Here is a 21,544-nt window from a genome sequence, read left to right as displayed (position 1 = left end):
GATGGAGTTTGTCAGAACAGAGCAGGATGATGAAGGGAACTGGGTGGAAGATGAGGAAGAGATCATCCGCATCAGGGCTAATTACATCATCTCAGCATTTGGCTCAGGATTGACTGAAACAGATGGTATGTATTCAAGGAATCACAGTGTAGTTTATTAAGTATGCCAGGGCATACGACAGTTGGAAACATGGGATAATTTGTGTAACAGGCAAGTTATAAGGATTTGATATGCTTTTTAGCTCACCTGAGCTGAAAGCTCAAGTGAGCTTTTCTGATCACCCGTTGTCCGTCATCTGTCCGTCCGTCCATCCGTCTGTAAACTTTTCACATTTTCAACTTCTTCTCAAGAACCACTGGGCCAATTTTAACCAAATTTGGTACAAAGCATCCTTGAGTGAAGGGGAGTTTAAATTATTAAAATAAAGGGCCAAACCCCCTTACAAGGGGAGATAATCAAGAAAAGACAAAAATAAGGTGAAACTTATGTGGAAGCATGCTGGGGTAGTGTAGATTCTAAATTGTTAAAATCATGACCCCCGGGGGAAGGACGGGGCCACAATAGTAAAACCAAGTTTTACATTGAAATACTAAGAAAAAGTCTTTAAAAATCTTCTTCTCAAGAACTATTTGGCCAGAAAAGCTGAAACTAATGTGGTAGCATGCTGGGGTAGTGTAGATTCTAAATTGTTAAAAGCATGACCCCCAGGGGAAGGACGGGGCCACAATAGTAAAACCAAGTTTTACATTGGAATACTAAGAAAAAATCTTTAAAAATCTTCTTCTCAAGAACTATTTGGCCAGAAAAGCTGAAACTAATGTGGTAGCCTGCTGGGGTAGTGTAGATTCTAAATTGTGAAAAGCATGACCCCCGGGGGAAGGGCAGGGCCACAATAGGGAATCCAAGTTTTACATTGAAATACTAAGAAAAAATCTTTAAAAATCTTCTCAAGAACCATTGGGCCAGAAAAGCTGAAACTTATGTGGAAGCATGCTGGGGTAGTGTAGATTCTAAATTTTTAATATCATGACCCCTGGGGGCAGGCCACGGCCACATTAAAGAATCCAATTTTTATATTGAAATATATAGAAAAAAATCTTCTTCTCAAGAACCACTTGGTCAGAAAAGCTAAGATTTTTGTAGAAGCATCCTGGGGCAGCGTAAATTCTAAACTATTCAAATCTTGACCCCTGGGGGTAGGGTGGGGCCACAATAGGGAATCCAAGTTTTACATTGAAATATATAGGAAAAATCTTTAAAAATTTTCTCCTCAAGAACCTCTTCGCCAGTAAAGCTGAAACTTATATGGAAACATCCTGGGGTAGTGTAGATTTTAAATTGTTAAAATCATGACCCCCATGGGTAGGGTGGGGCCACAATAGGTATTACAAAAAGATCGTCTGGTGAAGAACAACAGGGCCAAAGTTATTCAGGTGAGCGCTGTGGCCCATGGGCCTCTTGTTTTGTGAGGGGATGCTCTAATTTGAAGTGCCCTTGTTGGTACATGTATTTCATTTCCTTATATTTACATTTATATTTGAAATAAAAATGTAAATATAAATTAAAAATGCTATCTGATAGATTTAGAATATGTTAATTTCCATAGTCCCAGCCCACTGGTGCCAGACACAAAGACAGCCACAGGAAATTGACATGCATATTAGGCACTTGACCTTTCACTTTGCAAAATTTACGTTCAATTGTAAATATTAAGATATCAATACACTTAACTTTCAAAGAGTTGTCACAGAGAAAACAGTTGGAAATGTAAATATTAGTTGATATCAGAACTGATGTGCTCTCTCGTTGAGAGTTGAAATTGACCAATAATGATTTCTTTTTAAATTATAGTTATTGATGCCATGAGTCCAGTCAAGATGAACAGATGGGGATTACCTGAGGTGGATTCCAAGACAATGCAGACCAGTGAACCCTGGGTATTTTGTGGAGGGGATCTAGCAGGGGTGGCCCAGACAACAGTAGAGTCTGTCAATGATGGAAAACAGGCCTCTTGGCACATTCACAAATATCTACAGGTTTGGTCATATTGATGAAAGTACATAGCATATCTGTTGACCAACTAAAACCCTACTGAAGAGTCAAAGTCCTTTAGACTTAGTGAAATCTTGTTCCATTCAGTATCTTGAGAACCATTTGCTTGAAAGACACCGAACTTGGCACTTTGTTTCCCGTTGAAAAGTAGATGACCCCTGTTGATTTTGAGGTCACAAGCTCAAAGGTCAAGGATGAAAACATAGATACTAGACATAAGAAGATGTTTTGTCAGAACCATTTGCTGTACAAACATCAGTTTTAGTACTCTGGTACCCTGTAAGATGTATATTACCCATAATGATATTGAGGTCTGTTAGAGATCAAATTCAGAATTATGTTTGCATTTGGCTAAAAGATGACCAATTGATTTCATTTTCATTACAGTTATTATAAATTTAAAGTTATTTGCTTTAAAATTGCCACACAGGGGGCATATATTTCTTGTTTAACTTGCATGTACAGTAAAACTCGGTTATAGCGAAGTTTTTGGGACCTGCAAAATTACTTTGCTATATCCATAATTTGTTATATCCATATAACGAATTTGTTAAACTTTATGTAGTGAATTCGAAATACAGATTATTTTCCTACAAGTGTGATTACCAAGTGTATTTTGGGAAGTATTTAATAATAAAAAGCTATTTCGGATGAATTGAATTTAAAATACTTACATAAATAGTGTCAGTTCAATATTTTAAAAATTGAGATCTTTGAAAATTTGCAATAAAAGATGTAAATTTTGTTATCTTTAACCTCTAGGGGTCACAAAATCAGTTTGCTATGGTCGTAAATTTGCTATATTTGAGTTCGTATCCATAAAAATTTACAAGGAATTGTTAAGAATTTTGCCGGGGATTCCAAAAAACTTCGCTATATCTGTAAATTCGCTATATCCATGTTCGTTATAAACAAGTTTTACTGTAATCATCAGCTATCTCTCTTGAGTGTATGATTTGGCTGTAGTATTGTATGTCTATCACAATATACATCGTGCATGTTTTGATGACCATCCTTATTTAATGAATAATATCAAATCCTGGATCAAATGAAAATTCTCATTTTGTTATATTTTGCTTAAATAATTTTATTACATTATAAGATATGCAAAATGAAATCTCTGATACATATAATTCTGTTTATTTTAAGTACATGTAAAAATAATGACATAAACATATTATTAATTGTTAGATTTAAGAAAAAGAATCACTGTAGATACTTGTACATTATAATTTTGGCATTGAGAGCTCCCACATAAAGGTTATTCTCATCATCCACACACACACTAACTGGACTAGATACTTGTTGTTGTGTGAGTAGTAAAGATAAGAATTGACCATCCTGATCAAGGAGATGAACATTGTAACTGTCACACACCAGTATGTGACCGAGGACATCAGTACAGATTCCATAGGGACGGAACACTGACCCCTGACCTGTGTAGGAGAATCTGTATTGTCCTGATTTATTCACCACCACTACTCCCTTAGCAAACTCTGAAGTACAGATATCTCCATTGATGTTTTCTGTTATGTAGATTGGTGTACTGTACAGTTCCTGTCCTTCGTTATCCCTCTGTATGTTCTGTAGTTCTGTCCCTGTCTTGTTGTACCGGGTGACTTTACCCTTTACACCCTTCATCATCCCCACCAGTATGTCCCCATTGATGTGGGAGGAGTGCATGCCGAGTGGTTCCCAGTCTCCTATTTTAATGAATTCTGTGATATTGTTATCCATTGTTATCCTGTTGATGACTTTCTTCTTATAGTCTATAAAGATCAGATCCCCGTCCTGTGTTACTGTGTGGTAACCAAATTCACCACTGGTTTCTATCCTCTGTATCACATTCCCCTGTAGATCTGTTTGGACAAGGTTACCTTGACTATCACTGACCCAGAGTCTGCCTGACTGATCTTGTGACATATGCACCACTCTGTCAACACCTGGTACATCTAACTTCGTGACTTTAGTGACAGAGGAAGATAAAGACAGTGTTTGTTTCAAATTAAATTTCCGTTTGTCAGATTTTAAGTGTTTACTTGTAGATGTCTTTGGTGTTAGGAGAGATGGGATTTCCATTGGTTTTATTTTTCTTGTTTCTGGTTTTATCTCTGGAGAACTTATTTTACCCAGTAATTTAACAACATCATCTTTTCTGTATTGACCGGCAGTAAATACTGGTGATACTGGTTTTGTCGTCTCTGGTATTGGTCGGATTTCCATACCCACCAAAGAGAGTGTCAAAGTTAATTTTGTGGGATCTGGTGAGGAGAGGAATTCCTGAAACTCCTTAATTAGGTTATTGAGGTAGGCAATGTAATCACTGAATGCCTTATCTTGGTTTTTTAAATCATCTAGCAGTGAGTACTCTATTTGGTCTAGCTGCTTCATGTTCTCAGAGACCACTTCATCCACCAGACTTTTAAGAGACTCTGCTTCAGCCTTCATGGAGGTTCTTAAGTTGTTCATGATCTTTTTGATTTCTGTGGCATCTTCTTCAATGTTTTTTTGTATGTCTTGTGATGTTGGCAGAAAATACTCTCGCGTTTTGGCAATTTCTTTTAGACAGAGAGAGAATTTATCCTCGTAAATAGTCTCTAAATCAGTGAAGGTATGACCTTTGTGTTCTTGAGTGGCAGCACACTTGGAACATAAAGGAATTTTACATTCTTCACAAAGAAGATCTATATCCTTGGTGGGGTGGATCTTGCATTTCTTTACAGGAAGTTGTCGTTTCCATTGTTGGTATAGAACCACCTCATGGCTTTTTGTTTCTGGACTTCTCAAATGTTCATCTCTACATTGTTTACACATCTGTTGGTGGCAAGGATTGCAGTAAAATTCACAGTTTCTTTCACAGTCTTTAATGCCACACTCTAAAAAGTGCTGGGCTGTGCCTGGTATTCTTGGTTTGGATTCTGCCATCTACAGTCATTCAAACAGACTTTGAAATAGCAATTAAAGCCACTGAAATCAAATGACAGTGTAAAACTGATGAACATGTATAGGCATGTCAGATTCAAAAAATTTTTTTTGATACCTGCCAGCCTGGAATGATAGTGAGAAAAAATAATCTTGACAGATAATTAGATAAGATGCTTAAATTTCTGAATCATTTGAAAAATGATTTTAGACTTACAATGCTATGAATTCCAAGAACTGAATGTTGTTGTATCAAAGACTTTGGATCGTCCTCACAAGGTTGTGTACGAGACTTAAACGAGATCTGTTATTTACTTCCTGGTTGTTAAATATAGATTTAAATATCCCATAGGTAACTTATAGATAACAATCATGTCTACTCAACTTTTAAAGAAATCATTATTTTTACTACGGAAGCAAAGAAAAAAAATTATGGAATAAAATTACAGGAAGATTTAATCAATAATAAATTTTTTATGGTAAAAAGCAGCACAAATGAAGAGAAAAATTCTGTAATGTACAATGCGATCATTATATTCACAAGAGAGGGAGTGTCAGAATTTGGAAATTTATCAGATATGCAATTTATTAATTTAATGATTTTTTTAAAGTCATCTATTAATTGATTTAATATTTATTTAGGTATATCTAGTAATTGATTTAATATTTATTTAGGTCATTTTAAAAATGTCAAAAATTCAATCTACCAGTAATTAAAATTAGATGTTTCAAATCCGCTACCGCTTCTCAAACATCTAACAACATCCCATTCGGGGTCATGTCAGAGCGAACTTTCGACAAAATATGCATGGCAAAGGTCGTGCTATGTATGAATGTGACGTGCGGGATATCTTGTATTAAGTTTGTGCATTTTCGTTTGCATTATTCAGGTAAGAATGCCAGATTGGCGGATTATACATTTAATTTATACCAAAATTACTTTAATTCAGTGTAAGACAGCCTACTACACATCATGTAGGCGAGGAACTAATTATAGAATAGTATACAGAAGCTTGAATCTGATTGGCCAAAATTTTCATGTTTATTCATAATCGAAAGGTCGCTCTGACGTGAATGGGATGTTGTTAGATATTTGAGAAGCGGTAGCTGATTCTGAACATCTAATTTTAATTAGATCGGTCAAAATTATAAGAATATATTTAGTTGAATATATGAAAGTGTAAAAATTTGTATATGTGTTTAAGTATTAATTTGAGTTACTTGTATGTATTTTTTATGAAATAATGAACTCATTAGAAGAACTAAGCTTCAATTTACAATACATCTTTATCTTCTCCCTATGTAGTTTCACCCTCCCCCATAAACTCAGATGAGGATAAGAAACAGGTATCAAGGGTTAAAAAAAATTGATTACCAAACATTCTTTATAAATTTTACAGGCATTACATGGAATTCCAATTCTGTCCACTCCATCGCTGCCCAAGTTCTTCACCCCCATTGATAAGGTGGATGTGAGTGTAGAAATGTGTGGGCTGAAGTTCCCCAATCCTTTTGGTCTGGCCAGTGCCACCCCCACTACCAGCAGTACTATGATCAGGCGGGCATTTGAGGCTGGATGGGGATTCGCACTGACCAAGACATTTTCTCTGGACAAGGTAAAAAACATGTTTTCTATCTTCTTTTTATTGTAAATCTCTAAAAATTTATAATAGAATATAATAAATCTTTTTGATCAAACAGTCTGATCCTGTTGCAGAAATATCAGATTGTTACTTTAATTCATTTTTATTTGCGAGAACTTTATTTTGGCATTATTATGCGAGACTTTCTCCTCACGAAAACTTCCTTCTTGTGTATATTTTTATTAGTAAAGAATATATACTATAATATTCAGAATTTGTGAAAATTTTGTCTTGCTTATACTGTAAACCAACTATTATTAATTTTCGCGACTGAGGAAACATGCTCTACAATTACAAAGCAAAAGATTTGATTCGCGGCGATTAATATTCAGGAGTTAAAGTAAGTCCTGAAACTTGTGGATATTTCTCGCACGTGAATAAAAGTTGGTTTACAGTAAATGCCAAATACTCATCTCACGAAAATAAGGTGTCGCGAATATTTGGTGATCAACAGTATACTGATACATTTTCAAATGAATTAATTGATAACATAATTATTATTTTGTCTATGCACTCTTTGGGTTATATATGTTATATGCTATGGAAAAAAATGATGTGAATTTATTTTCTCTTAATATAATGCTTTCCACTGAAGCTGAATTATAACATTATTTGATAGGACATTGTGACAAATGTTTCCCCAAGAATTGTGAGGGGGACAACCTCAGGTCATATCTATGGTCCAGGACAGGGCGCCTACCTCAACATAGAACTGATCAGTGAGAAGACAGCAGCCTACTGGTGTCAGAGCATCACGGAACTCAAAAAGGACTTCCCACAACATGTAGGTACTTCACAAATCTAAACAGACTTCCCTCAACATGTAGGTGATTCACAAATCTAAACAGACTTCCCTCAACATGTAAATCCTTCATAAATCTAAACAGACTTCCCTCAACATGTAAATCCTTCATAAATCTAAACAGACTTCCCTCAACATGTAAATCCTTCATAAATCTAAACAGACTTCCCTCAACATGTAAATCCTTCATAAATCTAAACAGACTTCTCTCAACATGTAAATCCTTCATAAATCTAAATAGACTTCTCTCAACATGTAATTCCTTCATAAATCTAAACAGACTTCCCTCAACATGTAAATCCTTCATAAATCTAAATAGACTTCTCTCAACATGTAAATCCTTCATAAATCTAAATAGACTTCTCTCAACATGTAAATCCTTCATAAATCTAAACAGACTTCCCACAACATGTAGGTACATCATGAATCTAAATAGACTTCTCTCAACATGTAAATCCTTCATAAATCTAAACAGACTTCCCACAACATGTAGGTACATCATGAATCTAAACAGATTTCTCTCAATGTGTAGGTACTTCATGAATCTAAACAGACTTCCCTCAACATTTAGGTGCTTCAAAAACAAAATAGATTTTCCTAAACATGTAAGTCGTTCAAAAAACTAAACAGCTTCCCTCACCACGTAAGTACATCACAAATCTAAACAGACTTCCCTCAACATGTAGGTACTTCAAAAATCTAAAATGTAATTTTCAAAGAGTTAAACTGGTTGTGAGGCAATTATAATTTTGAGTGTATGAGAATCTTTCTGTCCATCCATTTGTTGGTGCGAAACTGCCAAGACACTTCTCATCAGAGTGTGTTTTGAACATGATTAAAAAATCATTTAGATAAAATCAATCTCATTGATCCAATTAGTTAGGAATTTATGATCAGACTATATAATTTTGGGATTTTCATCAATTTCTTGGTAGAAATTAATATTTTACTTCAGAGGTAAGCATTCTCTGATTGCCTGCTAGTATTACAAATACATGTATTTCAGCTTATCATATGCATTTTTACTATTTGAGGAATTTCAGTGTCGAATGACCTTTCATGTTACAGATTGTGATTGGCAGTATCATGTGTAGCTATAACAAAGAGGACTGGACTGAGCTAGCCAAGATGGCAGAGGTAAAGCTCTCAGATGGTTAAAAGTCATATTTTTAGCAATTAGGTTTCAAACATCAATCTAATGTACAGTTTAATTAGACTTCACAATTTTTCACACAAAGTGATCAATATACTTTATGAATTTGAAAAAAAGAAAACAGCATTATTTAAATGTGTGATGTGAAAAACAGTGATTAATGGTATCCTAACATCATGTCTTCTCTCAATAATGAATATTTTGTCATTTTTAGAAAGCTGGATCGGATGCATTGGAGTTGAATCTGTCTTGCCCCCATGGTATGGGGGAAAGAGGAATGGGACTGGCTTGTGGACAGGTGAGACCTCAATCTCTCCTTATGATTGTCCTTGTTTGATTTTTGTGCTGAATTTGACTATGGAAAGTTCTGATCTATACCTAGGGCTCATGGGGGTTTCGACTGGTCAACAGGGGATGCTTACTCCTCCTAGGCATCTGATCCCACCTCTGGAGAGTCCAGGGGTCCATGTTTTATTCTCTCTTCACATATTTATATTGTTATAGATTTTTTGAGATTGATCACTTGCATTATCTTCACCTTTTACATAATAAAGTTTCTCTTAACAAAAATGTCTGTATAACTGAGGACTGAACTTCCATTATTTTAGGATCCTGAGTTGGTTAGAAACATCTGTCGCTGGGTAAGAGAGGCGGTCAAAATACCATTCTTTGCCAAACTGACCCCAAATGTAACCAGTGTTGTCTCCATAGCCAAAGCAGCTAAAGAAGGTTCATTGATATTATGTGAATGAAAAAGTAACAAATTTTATTTCTTCAAAGTGAGAGAGGCATATACTGGTGAAAAATAATTTGTATGGATTGGAATGCCCATAAGGGTTTTGACCTCACCTTCAGAATATAGATATGTCTTGAGCAAATACCTTTTAATTCTTTGTCTTACTTACCTCAAAAAGCATGTTTAAGGGCTTGTAAACTTTATAAAAGATGAACAATGTAAATGTATATATAGACATGATATTTTCAGTTTGAATTTTATGCTACAGGTGATGCTGATGGAGTGACTGCTACAAACACAGTGTCAGGTCTGATGGGCCTCAAAAGTAATGGTTTTGCTTGGCCCAATGTTGGTAAGGACCATCGCACAACCTATGGGGGCGTGTCTGGTAATGCCATCAGGCCTATTGCTCTCAGGGCTGTAACAGCCATTGCCAGGGAACTCCCAGGGTTCCCTATTCTGGCCACTGGAGGAATCGATTCAGCAGATGCAGGGTTACAGTTCTTGCAAGGAGGAGCCACTGTTCTACAGGTAAAATGGTGTTGATGTTTTGCACTTAAAAAGATATTTTTTTACCCCTGCTCCGTAGGAGAGGGGGGTATACTGTTTTACCCTTATGTAACTGTCTGTGTGTCCGTAGCAAATTTTCATTGCAGTTTTCTCAGGAACTGTACTCATCCCAGATGCTTGAAATTTTAGCATACTCTTTGTTTAGGTATTTCATAGGGTGGGATTCATTTTTGTACAAATCCGATGTTAACTTCCTGTTTATCTGTGCATCTGTTCATACCAAATTTTCGCAGCAGTTTTCTCAGCAACTACTTATTGCTGATGTCTGAAATTTTAGCACACTCTTTGTCTAGGCATGCCATATGGTGGGATTCATTTTTAGCTCACCTGAGCTGAAAGCTCAAGTGAGCTTTTCTGATCACATTTTGTCTGTAGTCCGTCTGTCCGTTTGTCTGTAGACTTTTCACATTTTCAACTTCTTCTCCAGAACCACTGGGCCAATTTCAACCAAACTTGCCACAAAGCATCCTTGGGTGAAGGGGATTCAAGTTTGTTCAAATGAAGGGCCACGCCCTCTTTCAAGGGGAGATAATTAAGAATTAGTGAAAAATGAATAGCATCTTTTAAAAATCTTCTTCTCAAGAACCACAGGGCCAGGAAAGATGAAACTCATATGGAAGCATCCCCAGGTAGTGTAGATTCAAGTTTGTTCAAATCATGACCCCCCGGGGGTAGGGCGGGGCCACAATGGAGGATCAAAGTTTTACATAGAAATATATAGGAAAAATCTTTAAAAATCTTCTTCTCAAGAACAATAAAGCCATGAAGAGTCATATTTATATGGAAGCATCCTCAGGAAGTGTAGATTCAATTTTGTTCAAATCATGACCCCCGGGGGTAGGGCGGGGCCACAATAGAGGATCAAAGTTTTACATAGAAATATATAGGAAAAATCTTTAAAAATCTTCTTCTCAAGAACAATAAAGCCATGAAGAGTCATATTTATATGGAAGCATCCTTAGGTAGTGTAGATTCAATTTTGTTTTAATGATGACCCCCGGGGGTAGGGTGGGGCCCAATGGGGGATCGAAAGTTTTACATAAGGACATATAGAAAAAAAATTCTTCTCAAGAACAGAAAAGCTATGTTAGTCTTATTGATATGGAAGCATCCTCAGGTAATGTAGATTGAAGTTGGTTCAAATGATGACCCCTGGGGTAGGGAGGAGCTACAATGGGGGATCAAATTTTTACAAAGAAATAAATGGGAAAATTCTTTTAAAATCTTCTCAAGTACAACAAATTCATTTGTTATATTGACATGGAAGCATCATCAGGTAGTTTAAAATTCAAGCGGTAATCTTTTTCATTACTGAACTGATTTGTGCCTTAGTCTAGCCAATGTGCTCAGGTGAGCGATGTGGCCCATGGGCCTCTTGTTGTAAAAATCTGGTGTCAACGTCCTGTTTTTTCCAAGCATCTGTCTGTACCAAATTTCTGTCACAGTTAGCAACTACTCACTGCAGATGCTTGAAATTTTAGCGCATTCTTTGTTTAGGCATGCTGTATGGTAGGATTCATGAGAGCTTATGTTCACATCAGAGCGGCGGTATTACTAGTGAGCATTGGCTCACAGACTTCTTGTTAGTGTTTAATTCAGTAAGAGAATCTTCTTATGTTTTATTGATTGATTAAGATTAAACTTTGCAATATGAATGTTTTTCAAGGATTAATGTTTTCTTTAGTTAATGATGCATATTTAATGCATGTACATGTAGTTCAGGTGAAAGTTTTTGGAAGAAAGTTACTCCCATGCCCTATATTAATCAGAGTCTAATCTAGTTATGTTTTAATGGTTGATTCAGATACAATTTTGTTTGCCTCTATTTCTAAAGGATTAATGAGAAATAAAATTTTTTTAAAAATTCATACTTGATACATTGTTTCTTTCAATTAATGATGCTTGTAGTACATCTTACATTTTCAAATTGGGCTGCACAATAATATCGATGTTCCAGTATATTCCAATTGTTGACAAAAGAAATTGTATTGCGATACATTTTTCAATACCGATATAGTGGGAAATGCTTGGAATTAGGATTTGTAAAGTAAAGTATGAAATTTAAGATGTCAGAAAGATTTTCAATCGTGCCAAACATTAAGGTTGCTGTTGTATGATTGCATTTCATTGCAAAACTGTAGTGAAATCAACAAATTTTTTTTTGTCACAACATATTTATAATAGTTATATACGTTCTGCTTATGGGTGTTGATCGAATAAGAAAAGATCATTTTAACTGTAATTGAAAAAGTTGCAATACATATCGCAATATAGTTAAAAATATTGTAGTATATCGCAATACGAAATTCCCAGCTGATATCCAGCCCCATTTTCAATTATTTTCCCTCAAACACTGTTTTAGCAGTATTTGATATCATCAAAGTTGGGAGAGATTATGTAATACCCTTAATGTCTGTGTATGTGTCCCAGATTAATGTTTGTGGAGTAGATATCTTTTCAAGTACATCTATGCCCTATAATGATAGTTGCATGTATGTTGCATCTAGTATGTTTTTTGTCACTTATTAGGTTACAGATGCTGTATTTTCAGCATAGGAATGACCAGGTTAATGTGTTTGGAGCAGGTCACATTCCCAAGTAACTAGAAGCCCTATGTTGGCTAAACTTGCATGAATGATGCATCAGTAGATAAAAGCTACTAGACTTGCTTCAGATTTAAGTTCTGACCTACATCTTCCAGATGAGTGACCACATTAAAGATTTATGAAGAGTTACTGTAATCCCAGTGTGCTGGTCAAACTTATGTGGATGAAGCATCTAGGGATACACACTGCCAAACTTGCAGAGTCTCATATATCTTCCAGGTTTTACTAACATTAAAAAAAATATACTCCTTGTGTTCTATAAGACCATCGTATTTCATCAATAAACTTTCTCTTTAAATGCTCTAGGTGTGCAGCGCTATTCACAACCAGGAATACACCATTATTGAGGATTACATCATAGGATTAAAAACCCTCCTGTACCTCAGGAGTATTGAGGAACTACACAACTGGGATGGACAGAGCCCCCCTACTGAACCCCATCAACTTGGAAAACCTGTATTGAAGGTCAAAGATATTATTGGAGAGGTGAGTCACTAAGTGGGATATATTAGGGCAGAAGGGTGTACTGAAGATTAAAGATACCACCTGAAGGGCAGATCACTTATTGAATAATGTAAAAATGTAAGAAAAGGGAGAAAAAATGCAGTGTAATATGTTTTAAATAATAATTTTCATAAAAAGATTGATACATGTATTTTGCAATGTTGCTTGACAGGGTTTGACATTAACTTTTATGAGTACTAGACCAGTTGGGCTACTTCCCATAATTTTTACTAGCCCTGACCATAAAATCACTAGCCCTGACCAAACTTGAAAATTTTCTTTTTATAACCTGCTATTATAATGTGAAAAAAGTTTCGAAACCATACTACAGTGTATCTTTCGCATGTGTTCATGTATACATTTTGACAGACTGTTCCATAGGTAGCAGCCCATTGACCCCATAGGGAGCAGCCCAATGAGTCAACATGCGAATATTATAAGCTTTAAAGAACATTAATTCAAGGAACTTAAATAAAATTATTACCGTAAATATACCTGTAAATAAATCAAAAACTATATTATTATTCATACCAAATGATGCTGAACAAAGCTAGTTTCGATTGTGACTTGTCTATTACAGCCGGGCTCAAAAATAGCGATTGTGTCATGCAGGGAAGTTTTCTTTTTCAGAGCAATGGCTGTGTTTGCAATCGGAAAATTAAGAAAATTTCTTTAAAAAGATTTTAGAGCATTTATTTGAAAGACTGAGATGAGGGTTAACATTTATTTCATCCACACGACCAGTCAGTCTAGTTCATGAACATTTAACACGACTGGACCACACATTTACTAGACTGGGTGGGTCGGACGCACCATTGTGTCAAACCCTGCTTGAATTTCCTCAAGGATAATTTGCACTGTGTCAATTTTCCTTCAGAACCTCCCATCATTTGGACCATATTTGGCTAAGAGAGAGGCACTGAAAAATGAGATTTGCCAGAAGAAAGATCTACTGAGTGAAGAGAATATGCCAGAATCCCAGAGACCTCCTAATGCTCCAAAGAAACCTATACCCAGTGTCAAGGTTTGTACAGAGACCTCCTAATGCTCCAAAGAAACCTATACCCAGTGTCAAGGTTTGTACATAGACCTCCTATCGCTCCAAAGAAACCTATACCCAGTGTCAAGGTTTGTACAGAGACCTCCCAATGCTCCAAAGAAACCTATACCCAGTGTCAAGGTTTGTATAGAGACCTCCTAATGCTCCAAAGAAACCTATACCCAGTGTCAAGGTTTGTACAGAGACCTCCTAATGCTCCAAAGAAACCTATACCCAGTGTCAAGGTTTGTACAGAGACCTCCTAATGCTCCAAAGAAACCTATACCCAGTGTCAAGGTTTGTAGAATAATTGTCAATACTCATTGTCAAGGTGTGTTAAACTCTTACCTTCACCCATGGTCAAAGTAATGTTGATGATACATACAGTATAATGGGTATTTTCTGTGGTTGTCCAATTTTTGCGGAATTTTGCGGATAGGACAAATCCGCAAAAATTGAAGTCGCAAAGTATTTCTTCAATATTAATTCAGATATTTTATACGTGCGTGTGGTGCTTATGTCAATCATCCTGGTTGAATGTTATTTCATAACTTCTTACTCTATATTCTAAAAAAAGAATTATGCTTACAGATGTTTAAAATAAAAAGAATTTGAAAATGGTTGACGAAGATGAACTAAAAAATAGTTGATTAACATGTCTTTAAATGAATTTATAAAATGTAAATATAGCAGTGTTCTGCCAAATCTTTAGAAATTGGTGTTCATATCCTGTAAATAATTATTTGCAGTACCGTAAATCTGGAAATTTTTACGTCGATTTATTTTTGTGAATCTGGGTCAAAAGTCTGTTGATTAATTTTTACGTTTAAAATTTTTGCGAATCGTCATTTGAACTAAAATATAAAAAGCTTTTAAAAATTTCTTAAACATTTGTAAGTTACCATGTACATACAATGAATTACGCATAATCGTTCAATATTAAACTACGCCAACGTTCAATAATCAGATAAAAATATTAGAAAAGATAAATCATCCAGTGTTGAAAGTTTTCATAACATTTTCATAAATCACACATGTACATAAAATATATATAACGATGTAATCTTTAAGTAATCTTTAGATAAAAACATTTCTTCTTCTTGATTTATTTTTAAGAAAAATATTTTTGCGAATGCAATGCATGCGCAAATTTGCTAAAAATTTATCTACAGCAAAAATTTCCAGATTTACGGTATAATGCAACTGCAGAAAATGAAAATGCAGAAATTAACTTGCTACATGTACCTTTCAGGGGTCAAATCGCAAAAATTTCCAACCGCAGAAAATACCTGATATACGGTTTATTACACTAGACAATTTTACTATTCAATTTTAATTTTCAACAATAATTATTTAGAAGAATATTTAATGCTTGGAGAAAGGGTGAAATAGTGAATTGAAATTGGATTTAAAATAAGTCACTGTCTTTGAATAAGTCTCAAGAAGAATTCAACCTGGTAAATGAATGTGTTGGTTATAAAATTTATGAGCAAGTTGAAAATAAGCAAGCTATAAACTCATTTTATTATGTGTGCTCAGAATGAATAACTGCATTGTGTACACCTTATACAGGATGTTATTGGCCTGGCTTTGTCCAGGATTGGAACTTATGGAGACCTGAACAACAAGGAGCAAGTGGTGGCCTTGATTGATGAGGTATGTCTCCATGTGGATGAATTAAAAAAGAAACATGTATTTGTTTATGTATGCTGTAAAAGATTAAGATTGTAATTTTGCCATACAAATTTTAGGAGATGTGCATTAACTGTGGAAAATGTTATATGACTTGTAATGACTCTGGATACCAAGCCATCAAGTTTGATCCTCAGACCCATCTTCCTACAGTCACAGATGACTGCACAGGTAAGTCATCCAGAACCATCTGATCTCTTGTTCTTTGAGAGAGAGATAGGAGAGAGAGAAGGAAGGAAAGAGCAATAATTATTTCTGTTTAATGTTTTTTCATTATTCTTTGAAATAAAAAAATAACAAAGCAAATAAACCATAATTTTATCTATGTTCTGTCTCACTACATATTTTCTTGGATTGACAGGCTGCACTCTGTGTCTTTCTGTGTGTCCAATTATTGACTGCATCACCATGGTACCCAGGACAACACCTTACATACCAAAGCGAGGCATACCACTGAACACAGGGAAAAACCTAATGCCAGGAGTCACCTTGGAGACCAATTGAAAAAACCAATTCAAAGGAATTTCTGGAAAAAAAAATGTGGCTTACTTTCATAAACTAACTCATAGAATGCTAGATTACAGTAGATAAAGAACAATATGTATCACTTTCAAGGACATTTCAAATTTAGGATTATGGATAAGGGTGTAATTAGTAGATGAATCTAGAATGTCAAAGATTTGTATCAAACCCCCACCCCCCACCCCATTCCCTAAAAAAAAGATAAGAGACAGTTCAATATATATACATTTGTATGTTAAGAGACAAAATCTTGTTCTTGATGTTTCCCCTGAATGCTGTGTATTTTATCTTGCAAAGATGGAAATAATGAGTCAGATTTATTCATTATTGTTCTGCATAAGCTATAAATACTAAAAAAGCTTTGCAAAACTGTCATTTTATCAATTAAACTTAAAAGGTAAAGAAAACAATAAATTATAACCAAGAAAACTGATCTTGCATGTTGAGTGTAATGCACTTTTCAGTAATACATGTACCTCAATATATTAAATCCAGTTTAATGTATTTTTCTATCGGAATGTACAGGTGTAACAGGTGCTATATATTTTTCATATCACCATTTTGTAATTCTATCTCTTTGTCTGTATTAAATATAAGAATGTCTGTGCAGTATTGTACAATAGAATTGCAGGCTTATCAATTCTGAAGACTTCTTACAACATTTAATCCAAAAACTTTCTTATATATATAAAATGGCAACATTCTGTTTTGTCATATTTACTCAAGATTTGTGTTTTAGATCCATTTTGTATAAAATTTATATTGTTTAGTTGTATTGTTTTTGCATAGAGGGAAATTTGTATTATTGTATTTGTTTGTTATAGTAGATGCATATGTAAGAACATTTGATCTAGTTAATTCATGTCCATTGAATAGGATAAATGTGTTACTCAGGCCAGGACAAATGTACATAATGCATGTTCTGATTGTTAACCAAATCTAGTCTTTGAATAAAATGAAAACTTGCATGTTATCAATTTGTCTGTTTTGGGTTCTAGGTCAGTTTTTCAATAAATTCTTAGGTTCATAGAGTACTTTAAAAATCTGATTCATTTTGAATGTATTCAAATAATATGTTTCTGCAAGTGGAATTTGCTTGATATTGAAGTAAAGCTCGCCATATTTTTTATCTTTAACCCTCTGGTCAACTCTAATGATTTTGTGTAATATTTTCTTTTTGCGGTTTTAGTCAAATTATTCAGTTTCTTAACAAAATTAATGAAAAGTTACACTTTTTAAAAGAAAAAGGACATGTTCCAAACAAATTTATTCTGAATATTTTTTAGATTTTTTCTCTATTTTTATTTGAAATAGACTTTTAATTAAGATTCTGTTATAAAGGCCACACTCTGCAGACATTCTGTTGTGATCAGTCTGTTTGTCAGAATATGGAATATATTTTCATTTGCCTTGGCCCTATAAGGCTCATACTTTAACCACAGAACAGATTGGACCTTTATTCTTGTTCTAGGTGAAAGATCATGGTCAAAGCAGGTTTTTTGTTAAATCCTTGTCCTGAATATACATGTATTTTCTCTCCCTTGAGCAAATCTGTCAAATGTTCTACATGATAAGTGTCATTGAGTCTTGAATGACAGGTGTACAGTGACCTTAAACCAGACTGATCTGGTAGAAGCAGATCTCTGTTTAATATCTTTGTCTTGAACATAAAATTTCTACTCTTGAACAAGAATTTTTCCTATACCCCCTAATGATCTTAATTTAATTTTCTATGTTGAAGATGAAGTCCAAAACAGAATCATTACCCAGAACACTTTTTGTCTTCCTTTGTTAGTTGGAGATCAGATGGTTCAGGATGACTTGTCAGTCATAATAGGGTGTCTTCTAGAGTCGCTGAGGAAAAAGTTGATCCTTATGTTATGGATTCAAATCCCACTGCAGATCTGATACTGATCCTTCAAATGAGAATGTATTTATAAATGGAGGTACTGTGTCATCTCACTGTTCAGTAGCTGTAAGTATCGCATACAGGTCTGAAATTGCAGCCTTCCGCACATAGGCAATCAATGGCCTTCCAATGAGTAAATATTCTAGAAGGGAAAACAAACACCCTTTCTTTTCTTTTTTTAGACTGATTTGCTATTGAGTAAAAAGTGAGGTAACTAAATAATCACGTTTTGATCCAAAAGATAAAGCAGGTATGTTTTGAAATATCATTGACTAGAGTATGTATTTTCTTCTATTGGACAAGTTTGACTAAAACCTGACCCACGGAGTACCTTGGATGGATTCAATTCAAAAGTTTGCAGCAAGTAAAGTGAAGTTCAAGACAGATTTTATGTATACTGCATGAAGAGGGTAATTAATTTTGAAAATTTAGATCATAATACATTAACAAAGTCAGGTGGCCAATTTTTTATACATTTATACCATAAAGGATTTGAGTAGCAAAAATCAGTTTTGAATAAATTTAAATAAAGCAAAATACATTGATGCCTCCTTGTCCCCTTCTTTGTGTAGAGTTTTACGATAAAGCCATAAAGATTCCTCAGATGTTGGATCCATCTATGTCCTCTTTGGAGGCCCTCCCTAATAGTTATGAGGCTCATATAAAGTTGCCCTGCTTGGCTGTGGACAAGCCAGTACTACCCGTGTCCTTTGGTTACACCAATCTTACCATATATGAAAAGTACCACTAATTGAGGACTAAAGTACATATGTTCTAATGTTGAAACAAAAGCCAGCAAACACATTCTGTCGAAATCCTGTTAAAAAATTCAAATGAAATGTAAAAAAAAAAAATTAGTTAAGAAAATGACAATAAACTTAGTTTCGTACATTTCTTTAATAATTCTCTCCAATACTTGTAATGTTTTTGTAAGCCTGTAATCTCCCTTTGGCAGTTTGCATGAGATTCCACAGTACCAATTACTCTGCAATTGAACTTGTGACATTGGAGTTAAAGTAAGAACTGATTAATCAGTGTTTATGAATGCATTCATTGATGAATTTAAGCTTTCAGTGTATTACAATCCAACTGTAAAAAATTAATCATTTTTAAGATTGAAAAAGACAAATATTTATGATCTTAAAATGAGTGACAGTAACCATACAGGAAGAATAATTTTTAGCTTTTCTGAGCCAATGGCTCAAAGAGCTAATGCTATGACCATTTGTGCGGTGTGCATTAACTTTTTGGAAAATGGGCCATATCTCAAGAACCTTTTAGTTTTTTCAAATTTGTCACAGAGTATCCTTGACCCAAGGGCTTCATTTATACTAAAACTAGGGATGTGTCCCTTAAACAAGGGGAGATAATTAGGGAAATAAAAACAAAAGTTGTGGTTTCTAAAAAAATCTTCTTAAGAAACACTGGGCAGATTATCACCAAACTTATTTACAAGGATGAGGATACGTTGTAGATTAAAATTTGCATAGGGAATTGCCCTGGGGCAAAGGGCGTGGTCTCAAGGTCACTTCAAAATTGACCAAAATTTACTTTTTGTTTAATCTTTGATATTTTGCCCACCATAAGGCCTAGGATCATCAAATCTTGTCAGTTAATGCATCTTTCGAACTCATATCACGTTGACTCAAAAGTAGATCAGGTAACCTACTTTTTGAATTTTGCAGGTATTCATTTACATTTTAATTTTGATGCATTACTTGGATACTTTGAAGTCTATGTTCATCAAAACTTGTCAGTTTATGCATCATGGGACATTGATGGGTGTCAGTTATAAAGTATGTTACCATGACCTACTTTCTGAATTTTATGGATTATCATTTTCTAAACATTCAAGGTCATTATTTCAGATACTAAGAGGTTTTTCTTTAGAATCATAAAACCTTGTAAGTTGATGCACCTCGGGGCCTTAAAACAGATTTATGAAAAAGTAGGTCACAGTGACCTACTTTTAAAATTTTACAGGTATTCATTTTCCAATTGGTTTAGGGCATATTTTGGACACTTTGAAGCATAGGATTATCAAACTTCAGTTGATGCACCTTGAGTTTTGGAGTGTATCAACCAAAAACCACTGTGACCTACTTTTACAATTTCATGGCTTATATTGAATATTTCAGGTACTAATTGGTTTGGAATCATCAAACTTTGTCAGTTGATTCATCTTTGGTACCTGGAGTATGTAAACGAAAAAGTAGGTCACCGTGACCTACTTTTGCAATTCCATGGCTATTTCAGTTACTAATTGGCTTAGAATCATCAAACTTTGCCAGTTTAAGCAATTTGGATCCTTAAAGTGTGTCGACCAAAAAGTAGGTCACTGTGACCTACTTTTGGAATTTGGTGGGGTTTTTTTCAGATACTAATTGGGTTAAAGTCATCAAACTTTTCCAGTTATGCATCTTGAGTCTTTGGAGTGTATCAACCAAAATGTAGGTCACTGTGACTTACTTTTGCAATTTCATGGTTTAATTTGAATATGTCAGGTACTAATTGGATTGGAACTGTCAAACTTTTTCAGTTGATGCATCTTGAATACCCGGAGTGTGTCAACCAAAAAGTAGGTCACCGTGACTAACTTTTGCAATTTCATAGCTATTTCAGCTAGTAATTGGCTTAGAATCATCAAACTTTGTCAGTTGATGCATCTTGAGTTCTCAAAAGGTGTTAACGAAAAAGTAGGTCACCGTGACCTATTTTTGGAATTTCATTGCCTTTACAGTTACTAATTGGCTTAGAATCACCAAACTTTGTCTGATGATGCATTTTTGGTCCTCAAAGTGTGTCAACCAAGAAGTAGGTCACCATGACCTACATTTGGAATTTGATGGTCTTTTCGATTACTGATTGTCTTAGAATCATCAAAGTTCTGTTGATGCATCTTGAGTTTTGGAGTGTATCAACCAAAGAGTAGGTCACTGTGATCTACTTTTGCAATTTCATGGCTTATATTCAATATTTCAGGTACTAATCGGCTTGGAACTATCAAACTTTGTCAGTTGATGCATCTTGGGTACATTTTTATTAGGTGAGCATTCTGTAGGCCCCTAGGCCTGTTGTTTATGAATTTCTTGCCTTGGCCCAATCTTGCTTGTTTGTACTAAAAGTCTAGGTTATTAGATGGAAACAATTCCTATGATATTTAATTCAAGTTATTAACTTGGCGATACAATTTTCTTCCCAGATAGAATTGGCAAAGAGGAGAAATGTGAATTCTTGCCATTTCTGGCCCCCAGAAAAGTGATCACAAAAAATGGTGTGATTACAGGAATGGAGTTTGTCAGAACAGAGCAGGATGATGACGGGAAATACGAGGAAGACGAGGAAAAGATCAGCCGCATTTGGCTCAGGATTGACTGAATCGGATGGTATGTAT

At 34.9% G+C, this 21,544-nt stretch overlaps 2 protein-coding genes across 3 annotated transcripts in view; one reads left to right on the top strand and one right to left on the bottom strand.

The window, feature by feature from the left end:
- The window catches only part of LOC133190513 (dihydropyrimidine dehydrogenase [NADP(+)]-like), a 30,022-nt gene extending 12,808 nt beyond the window's left edge, over positions 1-17,214 (top strand). The window contains exons 11-23 of the mRNA XM_061326179.1: positions 1-125; positions 1,852-2,036; positions 6,375-6,590; positions 7,237-7,401; positions 8,488-8,556; positions 8,787-8,870; positions 9,181-9,301; positions 9,577-9,839; positions 12,791-12,970; positions 13,866-14,012; positions 15,600-15,683; positions 15,779-15,890; positions 16,081-17,214. The exon at positions 1-125 is cut by the window's left edge and continues 86 nt beyond it. Of these exons, the coding sequence (XP_061182163.1) occupies positions 1-125; positions 1,852-2,036; positions 6,375-6,590; positions 7,237-7,401; positions 8,488-8,556; positions 8,787-8,870; positions 9,181-9,301; positions 9,577-9,839; positions 12,791-12,970; positions 13,866-14,012; positions 15,600-15,683; positions 15,779-15,890; positions 16,081-16,223 (1,894 nt within the window). The 3' untranslated portion in view covers positions 16,224-17,214. The remainder of the gene's footprint in view (positions 126-1,851; positions 2,037-6,374; positions 6,591-7,236; positions 7,402-8,487; positions 8,557-8,786; positions 8,871-9,180; positions 9,302-9,576; positions 9,840-12,790; positions 12,971-13,865; positions 14,013-15,599; positions 15,684-15,778; positions 15,891-16,080) is intronic.
- Positions 3,259-21,544, bottom strand: part of LOC133190514 (E3 ubiquitin-protein ligase TRIM36-like) — a 29,267-nt gene continuing 10,981 nt past the window's right edge. Inside the window, exons 1-2 of one of the 2 annotated variants that reach the window (XM_061326181.1) lie at positions 5,192-5,258; positions 3,259-4,977 (exon numbers count right to left, since the gene is read on the bottom strand). In XM_061326181.1, the coding sequence (XP_061182165.1) occupies positions 3,259-4,977 (1,719 nt within the window). In that variant the 5' untranslated portion in view covers positions 5,192-5,258. Of the gene's footprint in view, positions 4,978-5,191; positions 5,259-21,544 lie in introns of those variants that run through there. The other variant, XM_061326180.1, reaches the window with a different exon arrangement.

This window comes from Saccostrea echinata, unplaced genomic scaffold (genome assembly GCF_033153115.1).
Source record: "Saccostrea echinata isolate AGI-Se365-2 ecotype Australia unplaced genomic scaffold, CSIRO_AGI_Sech_v1 ptg000022l, whole genome shotgun sequence".
Taxonomy (NCBI): Eukaryota; Metazoa; Mollusca; class Bivalvia; order Ostreida; family Ostreidae; genus Saccostrea; species Saccostrea echinata.
This window is presented reverse-complemented; position numbering and strand designations above follow the sequence as displayed.